Source organism: Nicrophorus vespilloides, unplaced genomic scaffold (assembly GCF_001412225.1).
Source record: "Nicrophorus vespilloides isolate i.1.1-1 unplaced genomic scaffold, Nicve_v1.0, whole genome shotgun sequence".
NCBI lineage: Eukaryota > Metazoa > Arthropoda > Insecta > Coleoptera > Silphidae > Nicrophorus > Nicrophorus vespilloides.
Genome location: NW_017098772.1, coordinates 18137 through 36378, shown reverse-complemented (window position 1 = coordinate 36378; position 18242 = coordinate 18137). Strand labels below are relative to the sequence as shown.

At 30.5% G+C, this 18242-nt stretch overlaps 1 protein-coding gene across 1 annotated transcript; it reads left to right on the top strand.

The window, feature by feature from the left end:
• The first annotated feature begins 839 nt into the window (after positions 1–839).
• On the top strand, positions 840–9073 carry LOC108563150 (homeobox protein unplugged). The gene is made up of 2 exons (XM_017921747.1): positions 840–1196; positions 8338–9073. The coding sequence occupies exons 1-2, from the start codon at positions 875–877 to the stop codon at positions 8814–8816; spliced, it is 801 nt and encodes a 266-aa protein (XP_017777236.1). The 5' UTR covers positions 840–874; the 3' UTR covers positions 8817–9073.
• Positions 9074–18242: the final 9169 nt, after the last annotated feature.

Sequence of the window (18242 nt, the reverse complement as noted above, 5' to 3'; positions counted from 1 at the left end):
TTAATAGTAATAAATTAATTAATTAAGAAATATGTGTAAGTCATATGGCAATTAAAAAAGTAAATGAAGAATTATCAATCGTCAGTAAAATTTGTTTTTCGTAACTTAAAAAAAATGATTAATCTTATAAAGTAAGAATGTTTTGCAAATATATAATAATTAGGACTACTAATTAATGTTAATCAAATATTGGTTTCTACAAGGGGAAAAAATTGAAGTGTAATCATTAAATTACAATCAAATGTATAAAAATAAGCTGAATCTATCTATTGTATGTTATGTAATTAGAGAGATGTAATTTAATTAAAACTACTAATTAATGCTAATTCTCAAATGTCAAACATATGTAGGATTCCACGAGAGTAAAAAAAAACAAATAAAAAAAATTGAAGACGTTTGAGAAAATAAAAAAAAAGCGCAGACAATTTGATGTCTAAGTGAGAGGGGAATTGGACTCCGCCTAAGTAAATCATTCTGGGAGTGAATGGAACGGAGAACAAATAAGGCTCGGAAAGGAAGAGGAGAAAAAGAAAAGAGAGAAAAAGTGGTGGCAGAGCAGTGGGACGGTACGGTGAGAGGAGCGGAGAAAAGGAAACGAGCGTTCCGAAAATTACATACATTTTGCACCCATTAAATCAAATAAACTTGCCCCCTTTTTATCCGCCAAACAGTAATTAATATCGCGCAGGGAGACGTCGGATGCGAACGCAGCGATTGGTTGACGACCGTCGGAGGGTGTGGCCAAGGTAGGCGGAGCCGTAACCAAATCGGTTAACGCCCATCGGCTCTTGGACATCGGGTTGACTCTGCTTGGATTGTGCCTAGTCGCTATTGGACTTTTTATGTGTGCGGTTGTACCATCCGAGATTATACCATGATGGAACTATCGATGGGCAATAACAATAATAACAACAACAGTGATGTGATGTCGCGGTCGCGTCCGTCCCCGTCGCCACCGCCGCCGACGACGATGACTACTACCGCCTCCAGTGAAAACCACATCAAATCGGTGCCGAAGCCCTTCTCCATCGAGGCCATCATGAGTGACACGCTTCCTCGGAGCAGACCGCCGAATCCATGGAATACTTCTCCGCCGCAGCTTGTCCATCCCTACGTCAGCCACAGGGACACCGATTCAGATGGGAGCCTGGACATGGAACTTGCCGAAGATTTATCTAGAAGAAGTCAAAGAGATGGTACGTACTTACAATCAGATCTTATTCGCAAACATCTATAATAGCTATAATCCGATACAAGCTATACTTGTTACAGGATGTTGTCACAATTCAAAACAAATTTATTTATGTAACACCGACAAACAAAAAGTCTCAAATTAATAATAACAAAAACAGAAAATAAACAAATTAACAAACACATATTCAATTTAATTAATCGGATTGTTCAATTTCAGTTATCACAATTAAAACATACAAACAAAACAAACATACTTTTTTTTAAATATTGATAATGATTAATATTAAAAATAAACTGTTTCTTGTTACTATAGGATTAGCTTCGAAATTAATTAAGAAATTTTCATACTATTATTTATAGAATTAATTATTTTAACATATTTATAATTGAATATAATGTTTGAGAAAATCATTTTTTGAAAGAGAAATTCACATTTTATATAAAAGACAGTTTTTATATATAGTATTTCCTTTAGAAGTGTTGTTAAAATTGTTGTTGGTAACAATTATTATTATGTAAAACATTATTATCTAAATTCTTTAATTAAAAATAGTTTTCAAATCATAAATCACAAACCAATATTTAATTAACACTTTGATTATTCATGTTCTCTTCCGACTTCGCATAGACACATAACAGGAAGAACATTTGTTGAATAACATAAAAGACCTTGAAGTTTGCCTTATATTTTACTTAAATTTAAAATCACCAGACGAAATATATCTTTATTAAAGTGTTGAACAATTTTTCGACATTTGATATTACTGTTGCCTTCGATGTGACTTTTTCTAAAAAGTGTGTCATTTTGAGGAAAAACATAAAAACATAAGATTATGTATATTTTCTTCAATTAAATCATCGGGAAAAAAAATCAAGCATTTTCTTAAAGGATTGGTCATAGCATTCTATTGAGAAGGAGAATGTTACAAATTAATTGGTTAAAAAAAATATGTTGTTAAAGTACGGGAAAGTTTCTAAATTTGGACCACCTAAATATATTTTGATCTATAATGAAATGTTGGTTTCAAAACGATGAAATTTATATATATTTTCATATCTATGTTGACTATACGCGTAGATCAAGTTACTATAATAGTCCAATCTAGGCGACGGTCTAATTAAGGCAATCTGTTTCTATATATCTATATTATTAATAATACTAATTATTTAGTGACTAATTAATCATATCTATTCAATGAATTGTATGTAGTCTTATATATTATTCTACTCATAACTAATATTGTATGCTTTTTATTTGCTCCCAAATAAGTATAAGTTTTTGTTCGATCTAAACGATCGAGAAGGATTGGGACCACATTCAGCTAGCGTACGTTTGAAGTTGATCGATTGATTGATCGCGGGTCTTCGTGTACGTGAACCGTTGTTTGCAAATAGGATGGAAGTGGTGGCATGTATTATTTTCTGCGTACGTTGCATTGAAATTTCAATCAGAGCCGCCGTTTCAATATTTCGGTGGCGTTTCAGCTCCTTCTGTCATTTCGTCTGTTCCTCTCCACCTTCTTTCTTCCTTTTTTTGGTTGTACTTTTTTTGTATATCACCTTTCTTTCTTTTGCCTCTTTTTTTCTTCTTTCTTTTTTTTGCATTCGGCCCAGACATAAACAATACACGTCGATTTGCATATGTTAATGGTGTGACTAAGACGGCGAAATCCAGTATGGGCGAGTGCATTAACTCCCCAGATCATATATAATGGCTTCTGAAATTTTTATTTCGTGGATGTCTACATTGAATATCAATTGTGCGCAGATCAGTTCTGCGTACGAAAGAATTTCCAACGGAATATGGAAATACAGCCTACCCAGAAGCAAAGCCAATCGGATCAATGGGTTCGGAATACAGTATGTAAACGATTTAATTTCATGGATGCCGACAACGGATTCCAATTGTTCTGGGTTAATCTTTGGATAATGATAGGATTTACAAGATTGTTGGAATTGTTACCATTTATTTACTCATGAACAATTACTTACAATTGGAAGTAGGGTTAATATATTTGGTGTTGAAAGAAAAAATAACAATTAAATTGTTGATTATTTGAATCAAATTCAAGTTTAAATGATTATAATAGTACGTAAAGAATTTTTTTTAACATTATCAAATTTACTTTATTTTGTTATTAGAATATCATAAAATTGTCCATCAAAATATATTAAAGAATAAATAATAAAAATATGTTTTAATTGTTTACTTATTTCGTGGATGTTTAATTTCCATATCTATTGTGAGCAGATCAGTTCTGAATTTGTACAGTAAAAGCAAGATAAAACAACTTTATATGAAAAAATGTTAGAAAATTTGTTTAGAACATGATGCAAATCTTGTTTTTATAGTAAATGAAGTCATTAAGAAGATACAAGAAAGTTGAAACAATTATTTTTATTGACAAAAGTAAATTTTCTTCGTTAGAATTGGAAGATTTATTATTTCACCGAAGATCTGAAAATTATAGAATGAGACCCACTTCTATTAGTCATAATTCTAATTAATTAACAAAAAATCATAAAAATTATACTTTTGAAAATTTAGTTATAAATAATTTTCGGCAAAATGGAAGGATTTTGATGGATTTAGACGTTTAGATTTTATTACCAATAGTTGGAAACTTTGCCGAAACTTATATTCCTTAAATTTTGAGGACTAATCAATTAAATCACTGTTTTTGGAATAAGCAAATTGAATGACATTTTTATGAAGAATTTTGGTTTTGTTTCCAGATTAAAAGATAATTTACTTTAGCATTAATTTATGATTGTTTTAATTATTTTGCTACTTTGTAACGCTAGTTCAAATGTAATTAATTTTAGAAAGCAATTAAATCGTTGTTACTAATTCAACAAATAATCCACTTTGTTTGAAACTTTCAATGTTAAAATATGTTTTACACGCTTGCAAAATCTTTGCCAGAAATGTAGCCTCGATACAGATTTAGAATACATCAAGGATGGAGGCGCGATTTGCGTTAATTGCTGCAAAATTTGATTGTTGTTTGCGTTTACGGCTGGGTTTGCGGGCCAGCAATAATTCAGCTCATTGCTTCGGTCAATTTGACGTCTAATGGCACACGAATGGAAAAGTGTGTTTATCTTGACCGTAGTTCAAAGCGCGGAGCCAACGAATCGCGCCCTGCTTATAAATAGACATTCGCTTTCTTCCAACAGAATATTTCGGACCACCCAAAAAGAGAGCACGACACCTCGCGTATGAACAAAAAAAAAACAAGAGACGCGAAGTCACGTCACAAAAATCGTGCTCTATGCGCGACGAGGCGTTTCGGTGTTCACAGGAAATAATATATCTATGAATTTAATGACACCTAAAGATCGGGCTTTTCTCGCCTCTTGATCTTTAAGCATTCCTTCTAAATGTTCCATATCAAAAATACCATTTTTTTATAAGTTAATTCAAGGACCACTTTGGTATATAGATTGCAATAACCGATCCGAATGTTCTTGATTCTAATACTTCATAATTTAAAGTATTTAGTACAAGCAGACATGACAAAGTACTGCATTTTTGATAAGTCAAGTACAAACATTTAGTAAGTACTTAATTCTACAATTTGCTATTATTCTAAAATCGATTTTGCATCATTGTATTTGTTATTAGAATGTTTCAATATATTTAAACAAATTTTAACATTTCCTTGATTAACGTTGATTCGGTATAACGCGGTCTATTCGAAGCCTAATCTCTGAATTCAGTTACTTCCTATATATGTTCAAGTGACTTTGTTTAACGATTGTATGAGAACGCAGCTTAAGCACTAAACAAGGTTTGATTGTATATTAAAATTTTTGAATATCAAGCCAAAATTTTTAAATGAATGTTGAAATAAAAAATCTTATACGAAATAAAATCCGTTGTGTGATCGAAAAATATAATTTTTATTGGTTTTTTTTAAGTGAGAAGAAAAAATATATATTATATCATCAAATTAAGTACTACATGCAATAAACGTTGGTTAACTTACGTAACATGACAAAAAAGATAGGATATGAAGTTATACCATCGCTTGGTAAACTTTTGAGATGGAAGATCAAAACCTCTCAATTTTAGTTCAGATCCATATGTGAATGCATAAAAAAATGATTTCATCCTAAGTTAAATAAACTTTATCATAAGAACCAATATTTAAACCAATTATGTTTATTTGTTTTTAATGAAAGTGTTTTGGATATGATCGATTCGAACTTTAAATACTGTTATGGATTCACTAATAAAACCATAATAGATAAATGTATGTGCGATGATGCGAGTGGATCGATTCAAGTAGATAGAAGTAGCTGGAAAGCAATCGCCGAGTCGTGTGTACTAAACACAGTATAAATATCCGGTTTAATTATATTTTGCCAGGGGGTGGTTTTCGTATCCAACGAGGGTTGCACGATATTATTATACATTTGTCCCAAGCTTACTCACACCATGATTATATAATTCTACTGCCAACGAATGCATGTTTGTATGTTTGTGTATTGCGTGTGTTTATACGTGTGTGTGCATGTCGGTTGTTTTAATTCGTTTATCCGAGTGGATGTGTGCGTTTTGTGTGCGCGCATTCACGTTATAATTACGTTAAATTACATAGTCGAGAACGCTTTTATTACTTTATAATTCGATTACATGAATTCCTAATTAAATGTTATGATTGGTAAACGTACGCCTCCTCCCGGTGGCATCGGGAGGGTCGCATCGCCGCCCTTCGCGAGGGGCGCACTTAAGCATGAGATGTTTAATATTTCAGCATCGGGGGAAAAATGCAAACCGATAAAATATTATTCATAAAAGCAATTCGCAATTCAACACAATTTGTTATAATTTTCTTATAACAAAATAAACTACTATGGTAATTTGTTGCAATAAATGTTATTATTAAGTGTTGTTATTTATTAATTAATAATTGACAATTGAAATTACAGAACGCGGCAGAGAAACGGGTGATTGTAATAACTCAACAATTAAATGATTTAATTGATAAATTATAATATATATGAAATATAATGAAGCCCGGTAACAATTGCAAGCCCGACAACCGAAATACCGTCAATCAAATTCCCGACTGTATCGAAATTCCGACAACCATAATCCCGACTATATTAAAATCCCGACAACCATAATTCCGACTGTATCAAAATCCCAACTATATTAAAATCCCGAGAACCATAATCCCGACTATATCGAAATTGTCTTCATTAGCATTTTTACATTATTCCAAAGCGTAGTCACTTTTAAATTGTTATTAATAATAAATAACAACAATTAATAATCTACTTGATATAGTCGGGATTTCGAACGTCGGGATTTCGATACAGTCGGGATTTCGAACGTAGGGATTTCGATAGCCGGTATTTCAGTTGTCGGGCTTGAGATATAGACCCAATGTAGTTGAATTGCCAATGTCCAAGCAATTCTTGAGAAAATAGACTTTTATAATCCCGTTTCTTTGCCGCATTTTGTATATAAATTATAACTTCGTTATTTATGCATAAATACATTGAATTGGTACTCGAATTCCCTTATTTAATACATACTAATACTAATTGATAAGCTGATAATATACCGTAACCAATTCTTAAGAAAATAGGCTTTTATAATCGCCCGCTTTTTTTGCCGTATCTTGTAACTATTCATGAATCATTCCGTTTTAAGCTGACAATATACTGTAAGAAGTTAAATTGTCAATATCCAAACATTTCTTGTTAAAGTAGACTTATATAATGGCCCGTTTCTCTGCCGCATCTTGCAAATAATCATGAATTCTACTATATACCACTTCGGTATTACTGAATAAATATATGGAATAGGGACGTTTGAATTATTTGAAATAATACATACTAGTATTAGTAATTAGATTAAAACAAAGTTTGTCATAAATAATGTAAGATTTTGGAAGAACCAAACTCATGAAAAGTAACAAAAAGATAGCTATTATTTTGATTACTTCTATTTACTTACAATGGGTATTGGTTCCAATTATAGAAATTATAGAAATATTTGAAATTTGTCTTAAGAAAACCAAAGTCTTGATTAATGACAATTTTTTAAATTATTGAAGCATTTTGAAATTAAATTAATAATTTTGATAACGCTTTAAGAAACTTAAATGTTTTACCAAAAAATACATTTACTAATCTTTCTCTTAAATTATGAAAGTATTGCGAACATTTTCCTGAAGTCAATATAAATTATATTAAAGAAAATTGATTAAAATAACAGTAATTAAACTTCTTTTGTAGTGGAGCATAAAACGCAGAAATGCAAAAAGAAAGAGGGATAAAAATTACTATTTAAAAAGAAACATAACACGCAATAAATATATTCTCTCGTTTTTTTTCTGTATTATAATTGTTCACTCGCTATTCCTCGATTTCACTTTGCACCCCAAGAGGGTGAATAATCCTGGGAGTTTGGACGTATTTTATACGGTTCTCTATATTACACCCTCTCTGTTTCTCTTTCATTGAAAGCGGCCCGACAAAAAAAATAAAAATCGAGGGTGAACTGAATAAAGAACAAAAAAAAAAGAGCACGCACCCCCGTTTTCATACTTAAAAACCGGCAATAGATTTCGTCTCGCAGAATTTATAACGTTTTCTTTTTTGGCAAGACTACGAATATGAAAATGAGATTGATGAATAGTCAACAGTTTTATACAAAAAAAAATATAATCAACTTATACTAAGATTAAATTGTATTATGATTAAAATGTTAGATTAATACTAACCCCAGCTTTTTGCGTGCTCAAATCAGTATAAAATGTGCGTATTATACTCGAAATTTTACGATATTACATATGTTTGGAGATTCTAAAGGTGGTTAAACACTAAAAGTTATTTGTTATGTAATTTGTCAAGTACTTGCAATGCAAATAATCCAAACAATTATGATGTATATACTTAATATCCAGAACTTGGTTGTCTCAACTTAGTCGTGCAATAGTTATATGTAACGAAATGACAGCTGTCAACTATCACTTTGTATTGAAGCGAGGAACAAACAAATATGTTGGGTCGCTCGTCTGAAAGTTTGAGAAACACTGTTTTAGAAGTATTTTGCTAAATTGTTGGCACATCCCAAGACAAATTGCTTGTTACTAATTTAAATTGCTAATTGTTTTGTTGCAGGATCAGATTTAGATGATGATTTGGAGGAAAACCACTCTTCTGAGGGCGTCTGCGAGGGTTCCGGTTCGGCAAAGGCTAGACGCAGACGGACGGCCTTCACCAGCGAGCAACTCCTGGAGTTGGAGCGTGAATTCCATGCGAAGAAGTATCTCTCGTTGACAGAACGCAGCCAAATAGCATCAGCGTTGAGGCTGAGCGAGGTCCAAGTGAAGATCTGGTTCCAGAACCGCAGGGCCAAGTGGAAGAGAGTGAAGGCGGGTTTGGGTGCCGGTCCACATCAGCAGAAGGGAAGCCAAGGACCGAACAAGAGCAAACTCGTCGTCCCCATACCGGTGCACGTGAATCGGTTCGCAGTGAGGAGTCAGCATCAGCAGCTGGAGAGGGCGCTCGGCGATCTGGCCGGAAGGGTCCTGGCCAGTCACGCCGCCCTCAGGGCGGGCCTGGATCTCCATGGATACCCACCAACCGGTCCTCACTGAAAGACCGTTTCGCAACTATTATTTTTTTCACTCTCTGTACATATTTAGAGTTCAATCGAGCGCCGCCAGACGAACACAAAAACAAAGCAACTCATCGAAAATTTGAATATTGGCGCGCATCAATTTCAATTAATTTCCGTTTGTCAATTAGGCGGAAAGCGTTTCCGATCTTTCGCGTTTCCCTGATCAATATTCAATTTTTGAAGCGCGCTCGGTTGATTGAATTAAGTTTATATACATACATTTTTATCGGTTCTTTTCGGAGATCACCACATATATATATACATGTTTATTTTATAAAAAAAAATATTATTTTTTTTTAAATCAAGAGTATAGAATTTCGTGCAATATCAATCATTATTTATATTATTTTTTTACTCCGATTTTGTACATATTACGAATTTAATAATAATAATAATAAAAAAAAGATCAAAATAAAAATTGATTTCAATTTTTATATAATACTTGTATCTGTTTAGAAGATATCTAGATTGTAGGAAGAATTATATAATATATATATATACAAAAAATCCCTTCTACCCATTTTTTTTTGTTCTTCTTTATAATTAATTAATTTATTGAAATTTATTACTAACATGTTATATAAATAAATTACGAAACAAACAATTTGCTCACATTGTACATACGTATAAATAATAAATGAAGATAAAAACGAGGAATTTGCTTGCATTTGCTTTTCTTTTTTTTTGTTGTAATATTTAATTGAATGTATTTATGTGATTCATGTTTGAATAATTCCAGAAGGAGGAAGACGAAGCTGAAAGCACCGACGTAACACAGGCGTTGATGTGATGTGTGATGGCTGTCGTTGGATGGATTATTTTGGATTCATATCGCGTCCACATTTATTATTTTCAATATCGTTTTGCTTTTGTTAATTTGTCGGTTCATTTCACATTCAGTCGACGTGTAAATTAAATTCAACGATTTGACGAACGCCTGAAATAGGGTTTCGAAACAATCGTCCGCAACAAATTCGTTTATTTATTAAGTGATTCACGATTATTGGGAACGTATATACTTGGCCGTAGCGGAATCCTTAATTGGTGACTTGATTACTGATTTAATGACTAATTAAGCGCTCGACGACAGGTAATTAATTTTGATTTTATTTAACACTTAATTTGTTCGTTGTTGATAGTGACACTCATTGCGCGACAGTGACAGTATTTGTAATTTCCCTCATTGAATATTACAAATTACTAGGAAAGTATTAATCTGTCTATTTACTATTTACTATATAGTTTACTATTTTTCAAGTTAATTGGGACGTACCTTTACGCCATCACTATCGTCATTCAATAAATCTTTTGATCTTGTGCTTTGACACTCTGCTATGAACTAACTTGTGATGTATCAAGTAGTGAAAGACTATATGTTTCTTATAAACTATAGTTATTTAAGAAATCTTATGATCTTGTGTAATGGATTTTGATACTCTGTCGTGAATAACTTGTGATGTATCAAGGAACGAGAAGTCTTACTTTTAATGGTAATAGATTATTTTAACATTACCAACAACCATAATGTCTTTTGCTTTTATGAATTTAATTAGGTCAATGTCAATCTTGTGTCGTTATATTTTTCACTTTTAATTCTACTTGGAAAGTATCAAGTTACTTCATCACTACCGTAATCGACCATACCGTATCGATGTGTAATATTCTTTAATACTCTGATGTGAAAAAACTTGTGAAATACCAAGTAGTGACTTACCACGTATAATAGTGACTACCGTCAAATGTATTTTGTTCATATGTGTTTACGGTTTTAATACTATAATTTACATGGAAAGTGTAATGTTCAACATGTGTAGTGTTCTTTGATACTTTTCAGTGAATTAACTTGTGAAGTAGCAAGTAGTGAGTAGAATTTATTATCTCATCTCTACTGTCAAGTATGTCAATTTGTTTTATTCTTTTAATATTACAAGTATCAAGTTCATTATTGTGAAATTAGAGCATTAGAGTATATCTACTTGTGAAGTATTGGTATTCAATATTACTTAGGAAGTACTGAGTAGATTTACTAAAGTAGTAATCTGTTACCTCTTCACTACCATTAAGTCAACTGATCTTGTGTATTTTGTGAAGTTTTCATAATTTTCAGCCTTTAATATTAGAAGTTACTTGAGAAGTATCAAGTTGTAAATATCAATTTTTATAAATCAGTATGCAAAGTTAAGAAATAATCAATCATCCAACTACCATCGACAAAATACGTTGCTTAACTTTCATAACATGTAAAACATAAAATACCACTTGACATTCTAATTGATATTATTATCGTGTAGTTTAATTTAATTCAATTTTTATTCAAATTTAATTACGTAATTAAAATTGTTCAATGCTAAATAGACGTCATTACGAAGACTCTTTGACTCAGTAATTGTTTAAATATATTCAATACTTCAATGACAATAAAAAAACGATTTATCAATTGGATTGTATACAATAATCATGAAATAATAAGACTCATCGACATTTCTTGCACTTTTTTATGAATGAAACGAAATGTTGGATGTTCCTGCATTATGAATCAACGTTTAATATACAGAGTGAACATGAACTTGTATCAACATAGAGTGAATTGAGATTCAATCATTTCAAGGTCGTAATAATTAATTTTAATGTTTTTCATAAATAAAAATATAAGTTTCTTAAAACCATATGATTTTTTAAAGCACTATTTTTAACAAATTGAATTGACCTCATACTTTTGAAGCAGATTTCTTATATAGAAGAAGTAAATAATTAGATGTAATTAATTAACTTATGTCTATGGAAAAACTATGCAATTCAAGCTGAAATATTATACTTAAAAGATAAATATTTTTTGAAATATTAACCTTGAACTTCGTATATAATTGATTATATAATTCGTAATTGCGAAGTGATAACGATCGTATCGTTAAACATTTCGTATAAATAATGAGCCGCATCCTTAAGTGCAGTTTCGTGTGACAATAATAATATTTACACACAATGGAAGAGTCGCAACAAGCAAAATCCGATGCGTTGTTTTATCAACGCAATTCATTACGAGGCAATAATAAATTAGTAATTGCATTCATTTACATCGACGTATTATTACCAACACTCATGGTAGGTAATTTGCATCGGGTAAACGGGAAAAACAAAAGAATACGCATTCATTTTTTTCAATTGAAAGACATTATCGTTAATAATTCATATCGCAGCATTTCTTTTCATTGGAAAATTACTTTTAAAAGAATTAAGGTAGAAAATCATTATGTATCGATTTACTTTTCTTTTGTTACATAATGTAACATAAAACATTGATTATTATATACACAATTATTTTTTTTATTTACATGAGATAATATTTATTGAAACAGTAAAATTACAAAATAAAAAAACTCTATTCAATAATATAAATATCATAAATCAAAAAAGTCAACTGCTTCAAAGGGCTATTGACAATAAGTCCATCTGCCCTTATTTACATGTTATAAAACAGAACACTTAGCAAATCGGTTCGTTGTTGATATTAGGAACTTTCCAAATGGCAACATACATGGAAAACATGAGTCTCATTTTAAGGTGAAAATAACATTCATCGACTTTGATTGGTTTATACAATTCGCCATTTCCTGAATCATTCCTCAAGCAGATTAAACTCTTCTTAAAAATGTCGAGATGCAATTATGGGGTTTTCATCTGATGACATGATTGCCTTGTCGACTGAAAATGTTGCCTTGTTTGATTTATCTGTTGTTGCAGTTACATCTGCAGTATATAAAGGATATAAAATTGGACCCACAACACTTCCCTTTGGAACAATTAATTCAATGAAACACAGCTTAGTATGAATTTCTTCAAATTTAATTAAAAAAACTTTTTGTCATTTACAACTTTGTGGAAAGCCTGTGAGACACACCAAGGAATAAAGATGAGCAGTATCTATTCTCTTCCAGATCCTGGCCGATGGCATCAACTAATCGATTAACCTATTGTAACGTGACATATTCTTCACGAAATCTAAACTTGTAATCTGGTATAAGTTTATTTTCGTGGATTATGTGTTGGAATCTCTATAGAAAACGATTTACAATCACTTTCGATTGTAGTGAATTGTAGACATAAATATTGAAAAAATATGAAAATTTACTAAGAAATTTAACTCTGTTTTAACTAGGAGAATGGAAATAAATGAAAATAATATTTTATTTAGTTAATATGATTACATACATATAATTACACTATCAATATAATATCTAGATTATTTATGTTATTAAAAATATAATCCAGTGTATTTCTTATAAGAACTTTTTCTTACAAGAACAATTTCTGAAATAATTTTAAAATTTGAATAAAAATGGTAATACTATATTATATAAAAAAAATAATACATTTAAGTAATTGATATTAATAATTGTGTAATATATTGTAAACATATTATTGTTTTAAAAACTCTGTTTTTTTACTATAACTTCACAATATAAGTAATAATAGGTTAAATGATTTTATTAGATAAGTTTTTATTGTTTATTTATCAATGTAAAAGAATATGTGGAAATAATTTATTATTTTATAGTAATTTGTTAATATTCAATATAGGAACACACAATTATAGTGGATTATGTTGTATAATTTATTTTGCTGACAGATAAAATTATTTATTATCTAATTAATTGCAGTAAATACGAATATTATATTACATCATTGAAAATAAATCACATAGACGTAGAGCTCGTAATTCAATAAGTGTATTAATTATTTACATGGGAGAATATTGAATTTGTTTGGGGTGGATTTAGTGCGCTGCATGGGGCTGCATGAGTCGTTAGATGGCATCGCGTATGATGATGATGATAATGATGATGACACGTGTCGGCGTCGTTGTAAGTAAGAAAGCGAATCGGGATGACAAAAGAGTCGGGAGACCTAGGCGCAGGATCAGGATCATGATCGGGAAGAGCCTGGGATAAGAAGGCACATATGGGACCGCAGCGTACAATGTCACAAAAGGCATCCCATTAGTCCGGCTGTAATGTTGGCAAATTGTTCGGTGGGAGGTCCCGGCCATATATCACCCTTCTCGGGCATTGTGCGTTGCAGCCCTCTCGGATCCTCTCCTTCTCTTCCAGATCCATGTGCCTTCCAGCACTAATCCTAAGCACCGGCCCGAAGTTAAACTGTTTACCCACTTACCGCACGGTTCATTTATCCATTCCACCCCGACTAATTCCATAAAAATCGCCCTCAGCCTCCCCTCGACTCGACTCTTGCAAATCCCCGCAGCCAAATGGCTCATGTACTACATCCGCAACGATACATTTAATTATATTATTCAAACGCTAATATATTTTATTCACATTTTTTTACAATACACATTTACATATGGCATACAAATATACATTCACTTACAAATATTAATGATCCCAACTTCTACATTAAACATGAAACTAGATTTAATCACAATCGAAATATTTACATCTGCTATTCATATTTGTTCACACTTGTATACATACTTCTCTTTGATTAGTATACGGTAAGACCTCGATTAACGTTGATATGACGCAATCTACTCTAAGATCGAAAAACTCTAAATTTCCCTATTAACTATACGTATTTTATATATGATAAATGTGACTTCATTTAAAGTAACTTCGTGCTAAATGAAGTCTTAGAGTATTTAAATAAAAATAAAAAGAATCCAAATAAATGAATTGACCAAAAAAATAATTCAAATTCAAATATAAATAACATTATATTAATTAGTAAAAATTAAAATTCATATTTCATGTCTATAATTCACATTTTTAATAAAAAAAATCGATGAGTAAACTTTGTATTGATTTGTTTTAATTATTTCTCTCAGAGTTAGAATGTTAAAAAAAAATACAGAAGGATTATTTTCCTAAATACATAATTGATCTTTTATAAAGATATTAAAGAATTAATTGTTTTTGGTTATTTACATTTCTAAATTGTATTAATTTAAAAAATAATGACAACGTTAAAAATATTGTAAATTATTTGAACAAACAAAATTAATCAATATTTTATAAATAAATACATAGATAACATTTTCATGAAAAAAATTGAAAAAAAAAATTTAATTACATTTATTTCATAAATAAAATTATTATATTACAAATAAAGTTTTATTAAATATTTCAGTAAATGTCTTTGAATTACAATTTGAGTCTTTTTGTATGTATTCTAAACTTAATTAACTTAATTCTATTAAATTATACTATTTAAATAAAAAATGCTCATTTCATCTGAAGTGTGAATATCTTATTGTTGAAATTTGTTATGTAAAGCTTTACCAAAAGTATAGTTTCCTAATAATTATGGTAATTATGTTTCAAAACATGTACTATAAATATACTGCGACTAGTTGATGCCATTGGCCAGGATATGGTAGAGAAAAGATACTGTATAACATACAGGTTTACTCTGCAAGCTGAAAATGCAACTTCCACAGAATTTCTATGAAGTGTTGTTGAAATCCTACTTAAATAATCGTGGAAGGAAGCACAAACTGAGCTGAGTCCCATCGAATCGGGCGTTCCACAAGGTAGTGTCTTGGGACCAATTTTATATCTATTATACACAGCAGATATACCAACAACAGAGTAAACAAATATGGCAATATTTGCAGATGATCACAGCATCAGACTTAATTGCATCTCGACACGTTTAAGAAGAACTTAATCTGCTCGAGATATGGTACAGGAATTAATATAAACTAGTCGAAATTGGTGCATGTTACGTTCACCTTAAAATGAGACATATGTCCTCCATTTAAACTCAACAACAAAGTAGTTTCAGCATCTTCAAGGGTGAGATACTTGGGAATGAATCTAGACACGAGACTGACTTGGAACAGAGACCAGACAAAGCGTGAACAACTAGAAATAAAATTTAGAAAGATATATTGGTTGCTGCGTACAAATTCGCAATTGATTTAGGAGACAGTTGCTAGTGTACAAAGTCATATTAAAACCAGTTTGGACATAAGGTCCACTTATGGGGAACAGTAAGCTCAACTAATATTTAAAAATCCAAGTATTCCAATCTATATATTAGAAGAATCGTGGGTGCACCATGGTACATTACCAATAAGAAACTGCACCAGGACTTCGGAATAAGAGGTAGAAGAGGTTGCCAAAGATTTCTCCAAAAAATACACGAACAGGCTTGATTCTCATACGAACCCGTGGCCAACCTTTTCGATAACGGCGAGACATCGAGAAGATCAAAGCTCTTCAAGCCCTTGGATCTCCTATTTAGATTTAAGTAAAGAATGAATAAATAAATATTATATACAAACGTTATGGAATGGTGCCACTGAGCAGCAACTTACTAATGTCAACAGCAAACCGATTTGATAAATGTTCAGTAGAAAAGATTGTAAATAAAACTGACAAAAAGATTCCGTATTTTTTGTACCATTTTTATTAATTAATAATATAATTATCACTAATTAATAAACACGGGAGAAAAAAAAATTGAAATAATATATTTTTTCTATATTAAGAATGATATTATAAAATCTGTAGTAATGTAATTATGAAAATGAGAATTTAAAACTAGATCGAAGATAATAAAGTAAAGATTGCATCAATTTAATATGTCTATTAATATTATTATTAATACGAATCTTTTCATAATAGAGAAAATATGTATAATTCATATAATGTTCATTTACATATTGATAATATGTGCACTTACCGATATAACTAATCTTAATTTATACAAAGAATATCAAAGTAGCTATTAAAGGTGTAATTGTATTGTTTATGTTTTTTTTATAGTTTTTACACATTATATTTTTTCAATAAATAATATATTTTTTTTAAAAATGTTTCATAAATTTGTGATAAATTTCATATTTCCATGAAAACACAGAACAGATCAATACATTTCATACTTTTTGAATTGTTTATCTTACTACAATTTATTTTTTTTCTGATATTCTGTTTTGCCATATTTTTTTGGTTACATATTTATTCTACTATTTTAAGAAATTATATTTTAATTTTTTGATATTAATTAATTTCAGATTTTGTTTTGTAACATTTTTTTATAAATTTTATTTTTAAATGAATTCTAAATATAATGTTGTAAATTGTTTCATTTCTTAGAAATTGGATAACAAGCATTATATATTAAAAGAAAAACGGACACAGACAAAATGCAGCAATGCAAATTATTATTTTTTTTATTTTCGTCTCTCGAATTGAATGAAACGAATTTCTGCAAAGGCGTTCTCCGTCTCCTACCTTAATTGCTTTCGATGATTCGGCTCCTTATCTGCAGCCATCTTAATTTATTTAAATGATCCGCAAGTGCGAAACATTGTATAAAGAATAGGAGGGTTTAGCATAAATGAAAACGAAACGCCAGAGAAAGAGAGGAAAACACTGAAGCGAGGAATGAATTGAAGTAGTTAACGATTGATTTCTCCGGTTGAATTTAAATAAATGTTAAACAATAAACAGTTTAAAACCAAAGATGTGAAGGGACGCCCACACGGTACGTTCTGGTTGGACTTTCTTGTCCAGTCATTCTCTTTCTATTAACCTGATTGATAATCCAACCCCAACGGGGGATAGCCCATATAATCGTTTCATTCATACAGTCTCATTGTCGGAACAGATTATAAAATTATCACAGTTAGAAGAAAAAAAAAAATAAGTGAACAAGAAATTAAATTTTTAATTTGAAATTTTCTATAGCAATATTCTACGGCTTTCGTCTGTCCGGATTCATTATAGTGCGGTTTTAAAATTACAAAATAAACAAAAAGCAAAATACAGAATAATATAATTGAGTAAATTCCCTATTCTGTTTATAATTTTCTCTTAACGAAGTATTGAAGAATTTGTTACTCCAGATGAAAGTATATATATTTTGATAAGAACTTGTACAGATTATGAACTTATTTAAAAAGAAGACGACACAGACATACTTTGAAAACTACTGCAACTTGTCGCCTTTTTGTGTTTTTAATTGCTATTTATAAACATACTGAATACAAAAAAGTTGATTTAATAGAGAAGAAACATGTTTTTTAATTAATACACAATATTTAGTTGAACTTATAAATAAATTACCAACTTCTTTTTTATATTGACATATTTATTAAGTGTGTCGATGACATCATTCAAATAAATAAGAAATATTTCCTAACAAGACTATCCAGATTCTAATCGGATTATGTACAACAAGAATATTTCTTAGTAAGATTCAATCAATCAGATCGAATATATAGATTTGCTACAAAACTTTTGATTTTTTTATATTGATATTCTATTACATGAAAGAATCTAGTAATATCATCAGAAACATGATTTACACATATTTTCTCCAATTTATCGTATGAGAAATTTATATGAAAACTGAATCTAACATATTTAATAATTACTTG

What these genes read in the sequence shown, in the direction of transcription:
- LOC108563150 (XM_017921747.1), top strand. Translation starts at nt 875, where the DNA reads ATGATGGAACTATCGATGGGCAATAACAATAATAACAACAACAGTGAT. An exon ending in TAGAAGAAGTCAAAGAGATG is followed by an intron (nt 1,197 to 8,337) that starts GTACGTACTTAC and finishes GTTTTGTTGCAG; the next exon opens with GATCAGATTTAGATGATGAT.